An 18,989-nucleotide genomic window follows, 5' to 3' on the forward strand; every position below is an offset into this window, starting at 1 on the left:
CCAAGCCAGGCCACATCCAAGTTCGGGTCCTCCCTCAGCCCCATGAGCCCCGCAGCCTTACTTGCACTGGCCTTCTGCGTGCTGGCAGTCGAAGCCGTCGAAGAGGCAGCCGGCCGAGTTGCACTGGCTGTCACAGCGGCCGTCGCTGAAGTACTTCCAGCACTGCAGAGACTGTGTGCAGTTCTTCCAGGGGTCATTGAAGTTGAGGGAGCAGTCGCCGCCGTCCCAGCCGCACGCGTGGTTGTTGCACTGCAGGCTGCAGACCTTGTTGCCCGCGTCCTCCTTGCACTCGGGCAGCTCGCACGCCTCCTCGATCTGCGGCGGGGGGATGTCGCGCCCGGCCCCGCCCCCGAAGCTGTAGTCCAGGATGTGGCACAAGAGCCCGTTGAATTTGGCGGGGCACAGGCAACGGTAGAAGGGGCTCTCGGACGTGGGCTCACAGGTCCCCTGGTTGTAGCAGGGGTTGCCGCCCAGGCAGGGGCTGCTGGCTGGGAACTGGCATTCGGGACCTGTGAAGGGGCCCAGGCACAGGCAGGTGGGGCTGCGCGGGCCGGAGATGCATGTGCCACCGTTGAGGCAGCGCAGGCTGCCGCAGGTACGAGCATCATTCTCACACGTGGCGCCCTCGAAGCCCTGCCCGAGAGGGAAGACAGGCGGTGTTGGGGTGGGCCACCCCCCGCCCCCGCCCCCGCCCCGCCACCTCACACCCAGCCCTCAGCCAGCAGTGCCATTGCTCTCCCCTAACCTGGGAGGCGGCCTGCAACCTTGCCCCCAGCAGCAAAACCCTTTACACACATTCTATCAACAGAGAAAGATCGGGGGGGTGCCAGGGGGTCGGGAGATGGAGGAAGGGGTAAATTGGTGGAGCGCTGAGGACTTTAGGGCAGGGACTCTCTGCTGTGATTCTGCGAGGGTGGGCAGGTGAGGGTGGGCAGGCATGTCATACCTCAGCCCAAACCCACAACCACAAAGCCAAGGGCAAGCCCCAGGTATAGGAAGGGCTGGTGTTGGTAACAATATATCAGTGAAATCTGGAGTGAAACTGACATGAGCTGCTAACCAGGGAACTGCGTGCAGGGGACAGTCACTCCAGGGAGTCTACCTCCTGCTCCATTTTTCTATAAATCTAAAATGTCTCTAAAATCATTTATTGAAACGAAAAAAAAAAAAGATCACGGTGATGAGGATGAAGGCCGGGAGGATCGCTGCCCGGTCTGCGCCCCGAGGCCCTCACGCGGACCTCTCCAGGTGTCTCCCCTGGAGGGCCCCCGCCTCCCTGCACCCCTGCACCTACCGCAGGGCACTTGCAGATGAACCCGCGGGCGGTGTTGGAGGCCACGGCGCAGGTGCCCCCATTCTTGCAGGGCTTGCCCTTGCAGCCGTTGATGACGGACTCACAGCGGCGCCCTGGGGGTGAGAGCAGGGCAGTGAGAGGCTCACCCTGCTGCCCCGTACGCCCCACCCGCCTGGGCGCGGCACCTACCGGTGTGACCGGCACGGCACTCGCAGTGGAAGTCGTTGACGCGCTGCACGCAGTTCTGGGTGCCACGGGCGTCGCAGGGGTTGGACAGGCACTCGTTGACATCCCCCTCACAGCGCTCGCCCACGAAGCCCGGCGGGCAGGTGCAGCTGTAGCCGCCCACCTGGTCCACACAGGTGCCGTTGTTAAAGCACTTGGGGCTCCGGGACACGGGGTCAACGAGGGGGTTGCAGTCGTCCACGTTGATCTCACAGTGCACACCTGCGGGGCCAGGTGCCATCAGCGGCCCGAGCTCGCCACACCCCAGCCCTGCCGTGCCGCGTGTCCGTCGCAGAAGACAAGCGCTCAGGTCTGGGGCTGCACGGACGCTCGGGAGAGGCAGGTGTCGACGGTGCCGTGGAGACGCCCTTCCCGCCAGGACCCCCACTCTGCGCCCTTTCCCTGGGCAGCTGCGCGCCGGCCTTGGCCTCACACGGGAAAGTGGGAGTTTCTGGCTGGTTCCTGGATGCCTCTGGCCGGTCACGGGGTGCCTGCCCTGCCCCTGCCCTGGCCGTGGATGGCCGACGCCAGCCCTCCGTGCGGCAGCCCTTACCCTGCGTGCCCCGTGGGCAGGAGCACTTGTAGGTGTTGGGGAGGTCGAGGCAGGTGCCCCCGTTCTGGCAGGGGTGGGACAGGCACTCGTCGATCTCCTCAGAGCAGTTCATCCCGTGGTAGCCGGCCACGCACTGTGCAGGCGACAGAACGAGGGGCCCTGCGGCTCAGCCGGCGCCAGGATGCAGCGTTCCCCCACCCCACTGTGAGGGCTGACAGGGCCATGTGAGTTGCCCTCAGGTCCAGCGAAGCCACGGGCCCCTCGCTCCTGTCAGACCTGGAGGGAGACCCAGCCCAACAGACCCTGGTGGGGCCTCGGTGACCGGAGTCACTGCCTGTTGGGGGTGGGTGGACCCGTCCCATAGGATAGAGTGAGGGCCTCAGGGTAGGTGTTGGCCAAGCCCAGACACAATCCAGGGGAAGGGAAAACCCCATCCCACTTCTCAGCATGTTCACCCTCCTTCGGGCTCTCCACAGGCCACCTTCCAGGCAGTCTACCCTGATTACCCCAGCCCTCCCCTAATGAGACTCAACAGTGCGTGGGCCTATCAGGTTCAGTTGTCTCCAATGTGCCAGCTCCCAGTCAGGGCCCAGTGTGTGGCAACACTCGTGCGGGCCACAACCCTCACCCTAGGATGGACCCCCACCTTGCAGGAGTAGCCACCCAGGTAGTCCGTGCAGGTGGCCCCATTCTGGCAGGGGCTGGGTGAGCACTCGTCCACCAGGTCCTCACAGTAGCTGCCTGTGTAGCCCGCCTGGCAGCGGCAGTGGTGCGTGTTGCCCGCGTCCACACAGAGCCCTCCATGCTGGCACAGGCGGGCAACGTCAACACCTGCAGGGGACAGGGTGGGAGACAGGTGAGGCCCAGGCCCACAGAGGACCTTGATGGGCTGGGACCCGAGCCGGGTGGGCACAGGGGGTTACCTTGTCGCTGCGCAGCCACCTCACAGGACACGCTGGGCACGTCACAGTAAAGGCCGGTCCAGCCGCTGGGGCACTCGCAGCGGTACTGGGTGTGGGTCTGCCAGCATTTGCCGCCGTTCTTGCAGGGCGAGGAATCACACCAGTGCACGAGGTTCTGTGGGACAGGCTGGGGTCAGCTGGGTGCCCGCCCCCCGGCCATTTCCCCGGTAGCTCAGAACGCACATCCAACCAAGGGGCCTGCTCCAACCCAGGCTGCAACCCACTCTACGGAAGTGGAAACTGCCGCCCCTGGACTCCCCACCACCCCCACACCAGGAACAGCCTGGGCTGGGTCTCCCTCAGGGCCTTCAGCAGGTCCAGACCACCCTCGGCCTTTGCTAGAAGGAACGTCTTTCCTCAGTTCCCCAATTCCTGAGCTCCCGCCCCGGCTCCAGAAACCTGGGATTGAAAGGAAGGTGCCTGCTGCTTCCGCATCAGGTTCCTTCACTGGCTGCTCAGATCTCCAGAAGTCCTCTGCCCAGGGGTGTGGGGGCGACCCCAAGCCGACATAGTGGGACCAGGGGGTGACCGTTCCCACCTCCCGCAGGCAGGCACCCACCCAGGGCCCCTCCCTCAGGCACTTTTGTGGCTGGCGCACTCACCTGGCAGTTGGGGCCGGTGTAGCCCTGGGGGCAGGTGCATCTGTAGGAGCCGCAGCCGTCCTGGCAGGTGCCACCGTGCAGGCAGGGCTGTGAGTCGCACTCGTTGACATCGTGCTGGCAGTAGCTGCCCGTGAAGCCGGGTGGACACAGGCAGGTGAACGAGTTGATGCCATCCACGCAGGTGCCACCGTTGAAGCAGGAGCTGCAGGGGGGTGGGCAGGCAGGGGCTGAGCAGAGGGCATTGGTGGGTCCCCGCTCCAGCAGAGCCTGCCTTGCCAGCACCTCCCCTTCCGCTCAACCCCAGGGGCCTGATGGCCAGGACAGGCCCAGGGCAGCCTGGCTGACCCAGGCAGGCCAGCGGGAACCTGGGGCCCGGCTCTCACACCACATCACACCTCCCTCCCCTGCCATCTTTGTAAGTCAGGTCGAGAGTGGCTTTACCAAATGCATGGGCATAGGGTGGTTACAGTAAGGATGAGAGAGAAACCAGAACCCGTCCTGGTAACACGGGAGGTAATTACGTCAGAAACCAGGGATGACACTGACGTTTACCAAATGAGCTTCCTGGCAACCACAGCAAAAAGGAAACAAGAGTGACAGAGTTCTCGTTGTCTAATAGAAGGAAGTGCACCAGTTCTTCAGGACAGACTACTGGCGTTCCTGGTGCGGGACACAGGAGGAGGTCACAATGGCCCTCTCAGGAGAGACACATAGGTACAATGAACAATGTCTGGACTCAATGCAGCCAGCTCTAAGTGCCCAGCAGGCCTAGGCAGACGCCTGCGTGGTGTGCCAGGCTGCCAGCTACTGCGTGTGGCCCACACTGCCCATTCCCTCCCACGGCCTCACTTGAGCCCCGCGCACCTCTCTGTGCAGTCGGGCGTGTTGTTCTCACAGTGGATCCCGCTGAAGCCTGCGGGGCAGGTGCACGTGTAGCTGTCCACGCAGTCCGTGCAGTTGGCCCCGTTGTGGCAGGGGTCACTGGCACACTCGTTGATGTCCTCCTCACAGAAAGTGCCCTGGAAGCCGGGCAGGCAGTCGCAGAAGGCCGTGTTGACGCCGTCTGTGCAGGAGCCGCCGTTGTGACACGGGTCTGGGAGCGGACGGAAGGGTGAGTGTGAGGGGCAGGCCCGAACCCACACCTGCGGGAGGGGGCCGGGAAGCCTGCACGGCTGGGGACAGCCCAGCCTTTCGTTGCTGAGGCTGCAGCGAGCAGCCCTGTGACAAAGGTGTCTGGTGGGGAGCCCCAGCCCCCACAGGCTGCGTCACACCCGTCTCCTGCGCTTGGGGTCTCTCTCCCCACCTGCTCCTGTCCTCAAGCTCCAGGGCAGGGGACAGCTTTGCAGGCTTCACAGACCAAGCGGGAGGAGTGACAGTTCTTGCCTCTGCCTGCCAGGTGATGCCAGCAAGACCCCCGGCTTCTGCCAACCTCAACCTCTGTGAAGCAGGGCTGGGAGGCCTGAGAGCCCTGACCTTCAGCGGGGCCTGATGAGCCAGGCGGGAGCGCAGGCCGGGCCTGAGCCATCCTCAGTGAAGAGCCGTGGGAGGGGCTATTGTGACTCTCCCGCGAAGTGCAGGGAGGCGCAAGCTGGCTCTGGGGCCCTCCTGAACCAACCTGACCATCCCTCAGCACATCCCCCACACCTGACCCAACCCTCCCGGCCACACTCCAGCCTCCCTGGGCGCTTATGGCCAGCACCATGCGCACCAACCCTGCCCAGGGAAACTGAGGCCTGAGAGCTTCCTGGAGGCCAGAGCCGCGGGGCCACTCACTGGGCCGGCAGTCGTCAATGTCCGTCTCGCAGTTGCGCCCGCTGTAGCCGGCCTGGCAGTGGCAGCGGTAGCTGCCATGGGTGTTCTGGCAGGATGCGCCGTGTCGGCACGGGCTCAGAACACACTCGTTGATGTCGACCTCACAGGTCTGCCCTGCGGGGCAGGAGGAGGCCGGTTGGTCACCAGTGGCCCCTGGCCCTCCAGGCCCTTCCCAGGCTGGCCCACCCACCTACAGTGCCTCTCCCGACCCAGGATTGGGCTTCCGTGGCCCCAGGACCATCCTCGCTCCCCTAATTTTGGCCTAAGGTCACAGGAATTGGAGTTGGGAACGGTGCTCCCAGGTCAATTCCTGATTCCAGAACTTCTCTGACCAGGGCCTCCTCAGCACCCACCGGCTCCTCTCCAAAGACTCATCTAGCCTGCCTGGGAGCTGCCTGTGTCCCGCAGACATCCTGACCTCCCATCTCAGCCCTCGCCGGGCCCTGGCCAGCCTCACCTTGCCAGCCCGTGGGGCAGACGCAGGAGAAGCTCTCATAGTCCTCGGATCCCCTGCACTCTCCGCCGTTTCTGCAGGGGCTGGGGGCACATGGGGCCAGCACCACCTCACATGTGGCACCTGCGGGAAGGAGACACACGTGACCCTGGGGGCCCCACCCAGAAGGATCTCCCAAATGAAGGCCATCCCTGCCACTGCCTGCTGGTCTTTCCGCCATCAGAGCACCGTCTGCTGGTCCCGCCGGGAGGCAAATGTGCACCGAGACCCCTGAGCACTCCCGGCTGTGCCAGGACCCTGACCCAGGGAGGAGTGGAGCACAGATGGGGGGACGCTGAAGACAAGCTGCACAAACGTCACGCTCAGAAGCCACCCCTCGTTCCCGGTTGGCAGCGGGGCACAGCCTAGGCCTCAACCCGCCAGGAGTGCCCAGGAACAAGGACTGCACCAGGAGAGGCGGCCTCAGTCAGGGGGGGCTCCACGACACTCCAGGGACCTGGGCCCACCCCCGACGCCAGCCCCCTCATCTCTGGGTGACGAGGAAAGGCCCTGGCCTGAGACCGAGGCCTGAAACTAATCCCGGGGCTCCGTGTCACAGGCAGCAAACGCCCATCACGGGAGGCCGACAAACAAGGGCTGCGATGGAGGGGACAGGCCCAGGCCTCCAGCACGTCCTGCGTGTCGGGGCATTGGGCACAGCCTGGAAACCTCCAGGACCACGCAGGGTGTCTGGCAAAGGCTGTGTGGGAACCACGTGCACAGCCGAGGGCCTTTTTCTGCACAACCCCATGGCCGAGCTTCCTGTTTATAGCCGTGGGGACTGCGTTATCTTCCCTGTCCCCCATTATCTCCCTGGCCTGCTGGGGCGACTTTCCAGGGCCTCTCTTCCTATTGGTTTCCACGGTGACCTGGGCAGGCAGGAACTGCGCCAGAGTTTCCGACAATTGTGCAAAAGGAAGCAGGAAGCAGGCAGATAGGAAGTGGGTCAGCACCGCCGCTCCTCCCGCCGGCCCGATCGACGTGTCCGAAAGGGACGGGGCGCCCGGCCGTGGAGGGAGGGTCCTCACTGACTGACATGGGAGAGAAAACCCAGGTCCTTAACTGCGGTCAAAGAAAACAGCGTTCTGGCCACAGGCTGCTGGATGTCATGGGAACCGCAGGCGTGGGACCTCCAGCCCGGCTGCCTGGCCCAGGCAGGCCCACCCTGACCAGGCCCCGTGGCAGCACCCTCTGCCCGCTCCTGGGGAGCGCCAGGACCCCTGTGCTTGTGGACTCTTCTTTGTCTCTTCTAGAGGAGATCATTTCCTGTGATCCCCTTGGCTGGGTTCACGGCAGGGGCTGGACAGTTGGGGGAACATCCCCCTCCCTGCTCAGCCCAAACAGAGGGCTCCTTGTTCCCCTCACACAAAGAGGGCCCGCCGTCAAAGGACTCCCTTAGGCCCAGCTGGTGGGGGTGGGGAAGCCCAGCCCCCAGAGGCCCCCAAGCAGGGTGGGCACCAGGAGCACGGAGCCCAATGGCCCAGGCCTGGCCCTGCCAAGGGTTCACCTGCATCTTACCTGTGTCTTGCGGCAGGCTTGCCAGGTAAAACATATGCTTGCATGAAAATTTTCTCCCAGGCATCCTGTATCTTTGCTAATCTGCCAACCCCACCCCCAGGAAAAGGCCCACATACTGCAGGGGCCTAAGGCACTCAGTAAGGAGCAGAACCTTCTGGAAGGCCCAGCCCCAAAAAAGCCACCACTTCACCCTCCAGTCATGGCTTCCCAGGCCGCCCCCACCCCTGGCCCCACCCTCTCCAGCACAGGCCCTGCCTCCTCCTGCATATGCCCCGCCCCTCCCACATAGGCTCCGCCCCCTCCAGCATAGGCTCCACCCACCCCTCACCTGTGTAGGGCAGCAGGCAGTTGCACTTGTACCCAGCAACGTCGTCAATACACGTGCCCTGGTTCAGACATGGGTTGGATGCACACTCGTTGATGTTGGTCTGGCAGTTGGGACCTGGAGGGAAGGGGACAGCACTCAGCATGTCCAGCACTCCCAGGCACCTTGGCAGGGCCCCACAACAGCAGCCCTGGGCCTGCTCCCCACCCAAGGCCCCTCCTCATCTCCAAGAGCCAGAGGCCTGGAGCTAAGGCTTTGCCACAGGAGGGAGACACCATGCATGGTGTTGGCTGGACCTGGGTCCTGATCCTGTGTCTCCAGCTCCCCAGACTCGAGGGCAGTCCTCTGCACTGAGAAATACGCAGCCCACTCACCGCTGAAGCCCTCCCGGCAGGTGCACACGTAGCCACTGGTCATGTCTTTGCAGGTGCCGCCGTTGACACAAGGGTTGGACTCACACTCGTTGTTGTTGATGTCACAGTTGGTCCCACTCCACCCAGGGTCACAGTTGCACTTGTACCTGCAAGGGAGACCACACTGCAGGTCGAGGGAGGCCCGAGCAGCATGGCTGGGGCCTGGGCACTCCCAGGTCTGCAATGCCCCATGCGCTGGCAGAGATGCCCATCCACTCAGACTCGCAGAGTCCTTTAGTGGAGGCAGGCTGGGTGCGGTGGCTCACACCTGTAATCCCAGCACTTTGGGAGGCCGGGGTGGCTGAGTCACTTGAGGCCAAGAGTTCAAGACCAGCCTGGCCAACATGGCGAAACTCCCCCACCCCATATATACTAAAAATACAAAAATTAGCCAGGTGTGGTGGCACATGCCTGTAATCTCAGCTACTCGGGAGGCTGAGGCAGGGGAATCACTTGAACCTGGAAGGTGGAGGTTGCAGTGAGCTGAGATCATGCCATTGCACTCCAGCCTGGACAACAGAGCCGGGCTCTGTCTCAAAATAAAGAAAGTGGGGGCCACAGCGCTTCCCATACCCAAGACTGCGGCAGGGGTTTGGTTCGTTAGCGAGGGGACCACGCCAAGTGCAGGGCAGTGGGGTGCTGTGAAAAGCCCCCCCAACACTTGCCCGCTGTGTGGCCCCGAACAAAGCACATGCCTTCTCTGTGCCAAATGAGGGCAATGGGGTCCCTGCTGATTTAAATGGTCCCATCCAGGCAGAGTGCTGCCAGGCACATCATGGGCGTCAGAAACACTTGCTGCTCTGATGTGTTTCAGGGGTCACTTTGGGCCTGTGTCCTGAGCCACCATGCAGCCCACAAGGACGCGCAGCATAGAGCTGCTGGGTGCAGGGCTGCTGGGTGTGGACTGCAGGCTGACTCAGGACCCAGAGGCACATGCATCCCCGAGGGGAGCTCCCTGCCACCCAGCCCCGTCCGAGGCCTGTTTCTGGCCCATCTCAAGCTCTGTGCAGGTGCCACCCTCCTGGCGGCTGAGCTCCCAGGGTTTAGGACTGATGTGTCCCCATGACTGGCCCCGCCGCATACCCGTTGAGGCTGTCCCAGCAGGCCCCGTGGACGCAGGGGTTGCTATTGCACTCATTGACCTCAGACAGGCAGGTGGGGTCGTGGTAGCCCTCGGGGCAGCGGCAGGTGAAGCCATTGATGCCGTCCTCACAGGTGCCCCCGTTGTGGCAGGGGTTGCCCGCACACTCATCGATGTTGATGTTACACATGCTCCCTAAGGGCAGGAGCGGGTCAGACTCCGAGGCCCAGCACCCGGGGGGGTCCCACCCACGTCAACCTTGGTTTCCCCGTCTGTTGAGCCAGGGCGATCACCCTTCTGGCCGCATCCTTCCAGGTGTCAGAAACCATCTTAGATCACAATGTGCCATGTGCCAGCCTCCCCGGGGACCAGTGCCCACTCAAGTCATCCTCCCAGGGGTCCCAGGGGCAGGGGCTGCTGCAGCCCTGACTGATGAGAATCTGAGGCCCAGAAAAGCAGAGGGACCTGCTCAAAGGTGCTGGTGAGCCACAGAGGCAGAAGGTACTGAAGCCTGGCCTCAGGGCTGGCCACCTCCTCTTGGCCTGCTGGGCCACTGTGCCAACAAGGCCTGGGACAGCTCTGATCGGAGACAAGAGGGGCTGGGGGGACCCATCGTGCTGCCGGTTATAGCCCTGGTCCTGCTGCAGTCTCTGCTGCAGACCACAGTCTGCCCAGGTGGGCAGCACCAAAGCCCCCACCCAACCCCTCAGCAGCCACAGGGCAGTGGCTGACCTTGACCTCTGAGCACAGTGCAGTCAGCCCCCACGTGCAGGGCCACTCACCTGTGTAGCCCGGCTCACAGGCACACTCGTAGCCATCGATCTTGTCCAGACAGGTGCCCGAGTCGCAGGGGCTGCTGGCACAGTCATCCAGGTTGATCTCGCAGTTGGGTCCTGAAGGGGTAGCACGTGGCAGTCAGTTCTCGGGCCCGCCCTGCCCACTGGCCACCCGCCCGCCACCCGCCTGGCCGGCCACCTGTGGTCCCCTTCAGGCAGAAGCAGAGGTAGGCATTGTCGCGGTCCTGGCAGGTGCCCCCGTGGCGGCAGGGCTGGCTAGAGCACTCGTTGATGTTGGTCTCGCAGTGGTGGCCCGTGTAGCCCGGGCGGCAGAGGCAGGTGAAGGTGGCGACACCGTCCTTGCAGGAGCCGTAGTGGCAGGGGTCGGGGTCACACTCATCAATGTCCACCTCGCAGTGCGTCCCTGTGTACCCTGGACCGCGGGAGGGACGGGCACAGGAAGACTCAGGACTGGCTGCTCCCGGGACACCCACGACCAGACCTGGGGTCGCCTGTGTCCACCTGAGGAGGGCTCCGAGCGTGGCATTCCCACCCACTCGGGATTGGGGTGAGCTGTGCTCTCAGCCTCTGGACCAGGTGGCCCAGACCAAGGTGTCCATGACCTTCTCAGTTTCGCTGCCCTGAGTGCCCTATCCCCTGTAACCTATCCCTCCCCGCTGGTGGGCGCCAGCCCGCACCTTCTGTGCACACACAGGTGTAAGTGTTGGGTCCGTCCAGGCACTTGGCACCATTCTTGCAGGGGGTGCTGGCACACTCGTCCACATCGTACTGGCACAGATGCCCAGTGAAGCCTGGGGCCGGGAAGGGGAGGGAGTCATGTGCAACAGCACTACGGCCCTTCAGGGACCCCCGGCCAGACCCCAGCAGTGAGCGCCTGGCAGGGCTCCCCAGGGCACACTCAGCCTAGGCTCAGCCAGCCCCAGGCTCTCCCTGCCTCCCGCCACCCGCTCCCCGAATCAAAGCCCCTCCCCCAGCACCGCATGCCCTCGCTCCCACAGAAGGGGCCTTTTTCCCAAACCGACTGGGTTGCTATGGCTACAGTGAAGCCGGGCTGAGAATGGGGCTCCCCTCGCTCCGGTGTCTGGGATGGCTAATCTACGTCTCGGGAGCCTGGGCTTGGGCCGGCAACGCCTCCCTGGGCTCTGCGCCCTGGCCCCCAGCTCTGGGACAGATGGAAACACCTTTCACCCAGGCCCCTGAGAGTTCCTCCAAGTCCGCCCCGGGCAGCCATCATCTCCATTGCAGGCCAACCTGCCCCACGTGGTTCTCTGCATACCCTTGTGGCTGGCGTGCCGTTGGGCAGGGGGCATGGTAGGACAGGGCAGGCTGGCCTCCCTCCCATCCTCGAGCCCTCGGAAAGCCAGGCTGGAGCCTCCTCCCGGTCTGGGCACTGCAGCTCCTGGTATACCCTTCTCTCCAGGCAGGAGGGGCTGCACCCAGATCAAGGAGGGTCTCCTGGCCCGGGCTCCGCCGCGATCCCTGGGCCAGCTCCACTCCCCACTGGGCCCTGCCCTTCCTCCAGGGAAGTCTGACAACACCCCCATCCACTCACGAGGCAAAACCCTCGCTCTCCTGGGAATCTGAACACAACCCACGGCCAGGCCCCTCTCAGGAGGCCGAGGTGCAGACGGCCCAGGGGCAGGGGGCGGGGGCGGGGGCGGGGGCGGCCCTCACCCGTGGGACACTCGCACTGGAACTCATTGATCTTGTCCAGGCAGTGGCCGTTGTGCAGGCAGGGGCTGCTGGCACACTCGTCCGTGTTGACCTCGCAGTGCACACCCTCGTAGCCTGTGGGGTGGAGGAACAGTGAGGGGGGCACACGCGGCCCCAGTGCCCCACTGGGCACGGCTGTGGACTTGGGACGGAAACGAACCCTGCCTCCAGCCCAATATCCCAGCCACCACGGGCCCCCTGTGCACCCGCTCCCCTGCAGGCCCTGCGGCCCCTGGCCCGGTACCCTCATCTACCTAGCGCCGCCCCCATGCTCTGCTGCCCAGCCTAGACTCGGTTTCCCGCCCTGGCCCCGGCCGACGCACCGGGCATGCAGATGCACTGGAACTCCCCAATCTGGTCCAGGCAGGTGGCGTCGTTCTGGCACGGGTTCGAGACACACTCGTTGACGTCGATCTCGCAGCGGGGGCCTGTGTAGCCCTGCAGACACTGGCACTCAAAGGAGCCCAGCGTGTTGATGCACTTGCCCGCATGCTCGCAGGGGTTGGCACCTGGTGAGGGCACATGGGTGAGAGGCTGCTCCAGGCACCCTGGCCCCTGCAACACCTCGCTGCACACACCCCCCTATCGGACTGGCAGGGTCCCATCCCCCATCCAACCGGGCACTCCCTGAAGCCAGAATCAACTTCCCACTGGTTCTGGGGCCAGGCTGCCACCCCCACCCGGCCGCACCCCCTTGCCGGCACCTACCCAGCGAGCACTCATCCACGTCCTGGCTGCAGGCCGGGCCCGTGTACCCCGAGGGGCAGGTGCAGATGGCCTTGCCATTGACGGGGTTGGTGTCACAGTTGGAGCCCTCGTTGCAGGGGTTGCTGATGCACGCGTCGTTGAGGTGGCACAGCAGACCTGGGCAGGCAGCGGCGGTCAGTGGGCATGGCCCCTGGGCCAGGCATGGTGCACCACCCACGTTTGGGGTCCATCCCCACTGACACCCCAGGAGGAGGTGCCCGCCATGACCCCATCGGGCGTCCCGTGACACTTGGGACGTTCCGGGAGACTCATGGCGACCACCGGCCCCCCTGACCAGAAAGGCCCTTTCAGGTTGTCCTGGGCGCAGGAGGGCCATAGTCCCTGGGTGGGGTCACACAGGTCAGGCCTGGCCCATGTGAGCCCCCCGCGCCCACCTGGGCCTCAGGGCACTCACCTGTGCGGCCATGGGGACACTCGCAGTAGAAGGAGGCCACGCGGTCATGGCAGGTGGCGCCGTGGAAGCAGGCGGCGCTGGCACAGTCATCAATGTTCTCGCTGCAGTCCTCACCAGTCCAGCCGTTGACACACACGCAGTTGTAGCCACCGTGGGTGTTGTGGCAGGTCCCGCCGTTCTGGCAGGCATTTGGCATCAGCTGGCACTCGTCCACATCCTCGGTACAGTACTGACCTGCAGGGAACACGAGCTGTTGGCGCCGGGCAGCTGCCACTCCCCGAGCTCCTTGTCCCCTAAGACGCAGGGTGGCAATGCCACCCTCTCCAGGAAGCCTTCCTGGGCTGACTCCTCCACCCACCGCCAGCCTAAATCACTCCTTCCTCTGCAGGCCCAGCATCATGGAGTTGCCTCCTCTTTGTGCTCTGTGGACACCGCTGCATCAGGGTGCACCTTTGCCCGTCACCCCACCAGAGGGTAATTCCCGAATGCAGGGCCTGTCTGTTCATCCAGGTATCCGTGTGACCAGCCCAGGAAGCGTGGCCTGAGTGGGGTGCTGTAGGCCCTCAATGCCAGGACACCCCACTGGGCACAGGGACTGCCTGGGGCCAGGTTGCAAACGGTCCACACAGACCAACCAGGGCCCTGTCTGTGCTGAATCCCGAGGTTGAGGGGCGTCAGACCCTGGCCACGGGAAGTGGGGCCCCCATCATGTTGTCCTTCTCGGCCAACCCCAGCCTGCCTGGCCTGGGACAGGGTCTCGGCTGCTCCCCACTATGCCTGTGAGTGCAGTTTAGTAAGTGGGTAGCAGCCCCCCCCGGCTACCCCGCCCTGCGGCCACCCGTGTACGTGCCTGTCCACTCTGGCGGGCAGCGGCAGTTGTAGGTGTTCACACCGTCCACACAGGCGCCCCCGTTCTTGCAATTGTTTCCTGGACAATCGTCGATATTCTCCTCACAGTTCTGGCCGGTGAAGCCTGCCACAAAAGGAGACGGGTCAGCCTCTTCCCTGAGGTCCAAGCTGGCTCCTGCCTGGACCCCCGACATGCTGCTCTGGACACAAGAGTCTAGCCTCCACGGCCCTGCCCTGGGGCCCCTGGGGTCTGTGCCCATCCCTTGCCTCACTCCAGTGCCCAGAGGGACATGCCCTGCTCTAAAGAATCATTTTGGACAGGGCTGGCTAAACCGGGACTCAGGAACACAGGGTTCCAGAAGATTCTGTCACAAAAACCCTTGGGTCTCTTAAGAGTTTCCGGCAGCTCCTGCACCTGGGTGCTGCCTGCATGCTCAGAGCTCCCTACAATGTCTCAGTAGGGGGGCCCACGCACTCCATCTTCAGGGGCTGACACTGGGGCCTGCGCTCTGAGCAGCAGGGGACATGGGGCCGGCAGGCTGCTGGCTGGGGCAGGCTGGGCCCCCCGCAGCCCCAGGGAAGCTGCAGAGACTCAGATGGCCCATCCTCCCTGGGGCAGAGCTCTGGCGCCCACCTTCTCCTCCCCCTCCTCCTCCACAGGCTGCCAGGGCCCCTCCCCCGAGGTGTGGCCTCACCCAGGCCTCCAAGGCAGCCAGTTAGCTATTAATCCGCTCAACTCCTGCTGGTTCAATGATCAACCCAGAAAGGCGCGTTCGGCAACAGCCAAACCTGCAGCCGGTTACTAATTGCCACCCTCCCGAGATGCCTTTGAACCCCCCTTGCCCTTGGAGCTCCCACCTGCTCAGCCCCTCCCTCTGAGACATTGCCCCACCACCACCACCCTGTCCTGTCCTGTCTGTCCACCGGACCGGAGCAAAAGCAGGCAGCCAGAGACAACCAAAATCCAAAATGCAAATCAGCTTGGAGAGCACCCAAAACCAGACCCCAGCCCTGGCGCGGTGGCTCACGCCTAGAATCCTAGCACTTTGGGAGGCTGAAGCAGGTGGATCGCCTGTGCCCAGGAGTTCAAGACCAGCCTGGACAACATGGCGAAACCCTGTCTCTACAAAAAAAAATACAAGAAGTAGCAAAGCGTGGTGGCGCGCGCCTGTGGTCCCAGCTACTTGAGGGGCTGAGGCAGGAGGATCGCTTTAGCCTGGGAGGTCAAGGCTGCAGTGAGCTGAGGGCATGTCACTGTACGCCAGCCTGAGTGACAGAGACCTGTCTCAAAAAAAAAAAACAAAAAAAAAAACAGAGCCTGGAGCCTGAGTCCCCGGTCCCACTCATGTTGGGACCCTGCACCCCGGCTCTTAGGCAGGTGGGGCCCCTGGCTGGGCCTGCAACCCCGGGGCTGCCCTGCGCAGCGCTGGCTGAGGAACACAGTGGGAAAGAGGGCGGGAAGCCAGTGAGAGCCCTGTGGACCCCAGCTGGACCCTCTGCGACACAGCCTTGGCCAGTGACCCCACGAGGAGACAGTGCTGACGTGCCAGGCAGGTTGTCCGACTCCAAATCCCAGCCAGCTCCCGGGCCTGCAGAGCTCAGGGCTGCCCCCACCTGGGTTCCCCGTGACTCCACACACAGCTGTCTCCTGGGCTCCTGACCACCCAGAGGTAGCTGAGGGCCCTTCAGGGGGCCTGGGTGCAGGGGCCACCTGGGAGAGTCTGAAGCTGGGGTCTGGCAGGCCTGAGTCATTTGGGGAGGCCCCCGGATGGTCATCTCACCCTGAAATGGCCAGACCTCACAGCAGGCAGTGGGCACACCCCTCACCGGACAGGTGACCCAGCCCCCAGCACCCCAGCCTCTGAGATCTGCCCACACTCAAGTGAGTAAACCCCGCCAGGCCCTCCCCTTCCCTCCCTGCCCACTCCCCAGGGCCCTGAGCTGCCCCTACACGGGCAGTGGCTCTGAGCGGGCACAGCACCCCTGGCATCTCTGCCGCTGGGCCTCACTGGGAGGTCCTCACCCACCCTGCCCAAGGTAGGTGGGCGTCAGGTCTGCATGCAGGTGGCCTTGGACAAGGCCACACACACCCCACCTGCCCTAGCCTGAACCATGGCCCCCCGAGAGCTTGGCCCCTCAATCCATGTGACTGGAGGTAGGGTCCCATGCTGCTAGGAAGGCATCTGAGCCCCCACCAGCAGAAGGGCTCTGCGCCCCACCCTGCAGAGATCCAAGCCGGCCAGGGAGTGCCTGTCCCCATCCCACGCATGCCCAGTGACTTGCAGGAAACGCACACGTCTGGTGTCTGCACGCAGTTGGCTGGGCTCAGCTGACTGGGCAGCCAGGGAGCTTCCCCTTCGCAGGGGCCAGGCCAGCTTGGGGCTTCCAAGGGGGTGGGGCAGCCCTTGGGTCACCCGTGGGTCAGCCAGGACCCTGTGCACCCTCCAGCCCCACCCCTGCCTGAACGCCCTCTCCCCATTCCCACCTAACAGCCATTCTGTGCAGTTGAGATTGGAGGTTTTCTTTTTTCTTTTTTTTTTTTTTTTTGAGACGGAGTCTCGTTCTGTTGCCCAGGCTGGAGTGCAGTGGCGGGATCTCGGCTCACTGCAACCTCCGCCTCACGGGTTCAAGTGACTTTCCTCCCTCAGCCTCCCGAGTAGCTGGGACTACAGGCGCGTGCCACTACGCCCGGCTAATTTTTTCTATTTTTAGTAGAGACAGGGTTTCACCATGTTAGCCAGGATGGTCTCGATCTCTTGACCTTGTGATCTGCCCACCTTGGCCTCCCAAAGTGCTGGGATTACAGGCGTGAGCCACCGCGCCCGGCCAAGACTGGAGGTTTTCAAACCTCTTCCTTATTTTTAGAGCTGCTGCAAAATTCACTCAAACAAGAACTACAGCAGAGAGGCTCCTACATACAATATGGGGATCAGGGAGCACTGGGGACACGGGCAGGAGGCTGCGCCTACCTGTCATCCCTACCCGCAGGAGACCAGCAGGACAGCAGGAAGGGCCACGGCTCAGGGAAGTGATGGTGCACCCGCAGCTCCCACACCCTCTCCAGCCCCAGCCCCACTCCAGGGGAAACCCCAGGGGTTGCACAAGTCAGGGTGCCTGCACTGGGGGGAGGTAGGGCATCCTACAGCTCGAACGTGAGCTCCAGGGAACTCCAAAGACACAGGCTGGCACCTGGACCCTGTGCAAGCCTCCTCCCAGCACACACCCCACTCCAGACGCGTCCCCCCAACACCACACGCAGTCTGGGGAACTCGCCATCCCGCCTTCCCAACTCCCCGCCATGGGCCCTCCCAGGGCTGCCCCTACGCCAGGCACCCCGTTCCCACCCCCTGGGCCTGGCAGCTGGGGAGGGGCTCGTGCACCCTGGCCAGCGGGCAGCACTACCTGGCAGGCAGGCACACTCGTGGGTGACGTCACCCGTGGGGCGGCAGGTGCCCCCGTTCTGGCAGGGCGAGGGGCTGCAGGGCACGTAGGGCCGCTCGCAGTTGGGGCCGGTGTGGGTGGCGCGGCAGACGCAGCGGTAGGAGCCGACCTCGTTGTGGCAGGTGCCTCCGTGGCGGCAAAGCCCGGGGTTCTGGCCGCACTCGTTGACATCCTGCCGGCAGGTGGGGCCGTGGAAGCTGGGTGGGCAGTGGCAGATGTAGGAGGCCTCGAAGGGCAGGCATTGGCCACCGTTGGCGCAGGGGTTGGAGGCACACGGGTCAGCCTGCTGGCACGATTTCCCTGGGGACAAGGGGACAAGAGGGTCGTGCTGGCCTCACTGCTCCCCGAGGCCGGGCCTTCCCTCCCTTCAGGCCGCCTGGAGGTGCCAGCCTGGGCTCCACATTAGGTGCTATTTGATCCTTAGGACCTGCCGTGAGACCCGTCGCCTTTGGCAGATGAAGGACCATAGGTCCCAAGAGGCCTGAGCCTGGGCCATCTCTTCCCAGAGCTGACACCTCCAGACACCCTTCACCCTAACAGGTGAGGGCCATGCACGGCAGGAGGAAGGGGGCAGGGGCGGCCTGGACACAGAGGCTCCCCTTGTCTGGCAGAAACGGGGACAGCAAGGGTTGGGCCAGAGCAAGCAGCTGAAAACGAGGCGATTCCAGGTCTGGGAGGGGGGCAGGGACCCTGGGGCAGGGGCTCCCAATTACTTCCGGGTCACAGACCCGGGCCTGGATCCTGCCAAGTACCTCAAGTTGCATGGGCAGCTGGTGGCGGGCCTGGGTCTGCCCACCCCTCAGGCTGTGGGTCCTCCCTCACCTGACCAGCCGGGAGGGCAGCGGCACTTGTACTCCGTCAGCGTGAGCAGGTCGCAGGTGCCCCCGTTGCGGCAGGGGTTGGTGAGGCAGGCGTTGTCCAGGGGTGTCAGGCAGAGGGGCCCAGAGAAGCCCAGGGGACAGCTGCAGGCATAGTCTGCCACGCCTCCGCGGTCCACCACGTGGCATGTCCCAGCGTTCTTGCAGGGGGTGCTGAGGCACGGGTTAGGGTCCTGGCATCGTGGGCCCACGAAGGCCCCGCCACAGCTGTTGGCAGATGTGCCAGGGCGGTTAGTTCCCACCTGCTTCCCCAGAGCCCCCACCACTCAGCACCAGGCACCTGTCATGGGCACAGCTGCCTCCCCCCAAACCCTGGGCACGGGCGCGATGGCTGCTTAGCAGGGCTCCCTTAGGGCTGATAAAATGTTCTGGAACTAGACAGATGCCGCGATTGCACAACTTTGGGAATGTACTGAATGCCACTGAATGAGGCTGAGGCAGGAGAATCACTTGAACCCAGGAGGCAGAGGTTGCAGTGAGCCGAGATCACGCCACTGCACACCAGCCTGGGTGACAGAGCAAGACTCAAAAAAAGAAAGAAAGAAAAAGACAAATGACTGCTAACTTGGGGAACAAGCTAGAGACTAGGATGTTCCAGCAGGACCCAGCTTGGACTCCACAGCCCAGGCAGGGGTCTGGGTCTACAGCCACGGAGAGCCACGGAAAGGAGCCGGGCACATCAGCTCCGTAGAGCCTCTGGGTCTGCAGGCCTATCTGCTTTCCCTTCCAGCTTTGCTGAAGCGAACAGGCATTGCTTGGGCAGTAACAAAAGTCATGGTTTTTCCAACCTTCAGGTGTCAACATGATGGCAGCCATGGAAAGTGTGGATCGGTCCCTTCCTACGTGGAAGCTTTTTTTTTTTTTTTTTTTT

General features: G+C 63.7%; 1 protein-coding gene across 2 annotated transcripts in view; it reads right to left on the bottom strand.

Moving 5' to 3' along the window:
- Positions 1 to 18,989, bottom strand: part of NOTCH1 (notch receptor 1) — a 52,196-nt gene that overhangs the window by 10,874 nt on the left and 22,333 nt on the right. Inside the window, exons 3-25 of one of the 2 annotated variants that reach the window (XM_032165687.2) lie at positions 18,063 to 18,325; positions 17,202 to 17,540; positions 13,801 to 13,923; positions 12,951 to 13,184; positions 12,497 to 12,652; positions 12,112 to 12,297; positions 11,750 to 11,863; positions 10,753 to 10,866; positions 10,254 to 10,487; positions 10,061 to 10,171; positions 9,281 to 9,473; positions 8,159 to 8,304; positions 7,788 to 7,901; positions 5,906 to 6,025; positions 5,410 to 5,562; positions 4,501 to 4,729; positions 3,637 to 3,838; positions 2,996 to 3,149; positions 2,719 to 2,903; positions 2,073 to 2,205; positions 1,484 to 1,741; positions 1,295 to 1,407; positions 62 to 633 (exon numbers count right to left, since the gene is read on the bottom strand). In XM_032165687.2, the coding sequence (XP_032021578.1) occupies positions 62 to 633; positions 1,295 to 1,407; positions 1,484 to 1,741; positions 2,073 to 2,205; positions 2,719 to 2,903; positions 2,996 to 3,149; positions 3,637 to 3,838; positions 4,501 to 4,729; positions 5,410 to 5,562; positions 5,906 to 6,025; positions 7,788 to 7,901; positions 8,159 to 8,304; positions 9,281 to 9,473; positions 10,061 to 10,171; positions 10,254 to 10,487; positions 10,753 to 10,866; positions 11,750 to 11,863; positions 12,112 to 12,297; positions 12,497 to 12,652; positions 12,951 to 13,184; positions 13,801 to 13,923; positions 17,202 to 17,540; positions 18,063 to 18,325 (4,446 nt within the window). The remainder of the gene's footprint in view (positions 1 to 61; positions 634 to 1,294; positions 1,408 to 1,483; positions 1,742 to 2,072; positions 2,206 to 2,718; positions 2,904 to 2,995; positions 3,150 to 3,636; positions 3,839 to 4,500; positions 4,730 to 5,409; positions 5,563 to 5,905; positions 6,026 to 7,787; positions 7,902 to 8,158; positions 8,305 to 9,280; positions 9,474 to 10,060; positions 10,172 to 10,253; positions 10,488 to 10,752; positions 10,867 to 11,749; positions 11,864 to 12,111; positions 12,298 to 12,496; positions 12,653 to 12,950; positions 13,185 to 13,800; positions 13,924 to 17,201; positions 17,541 to 18,062; positions 18,326 to 18,989) is intronic. The other variant, XM_032165688.2, reaches the window with a different exon arrangement.

This window comes from Hylobates moloch, unplaced genomic scaffold, assembly GCF_009828535.3.
Source record: "Hylobates moloch isolate HMO894 unplaced genomic scaffold, HMol_V3 SCAFFOLD_10, whole genome shotgun sequence".
In the NCBI taxonomy this organism is placed as follows: Eukaryota; Metazoa; Chordata; class Mammalia; order Primates; family Hylobatidae; genus Hylobates; species Hylobates moloch.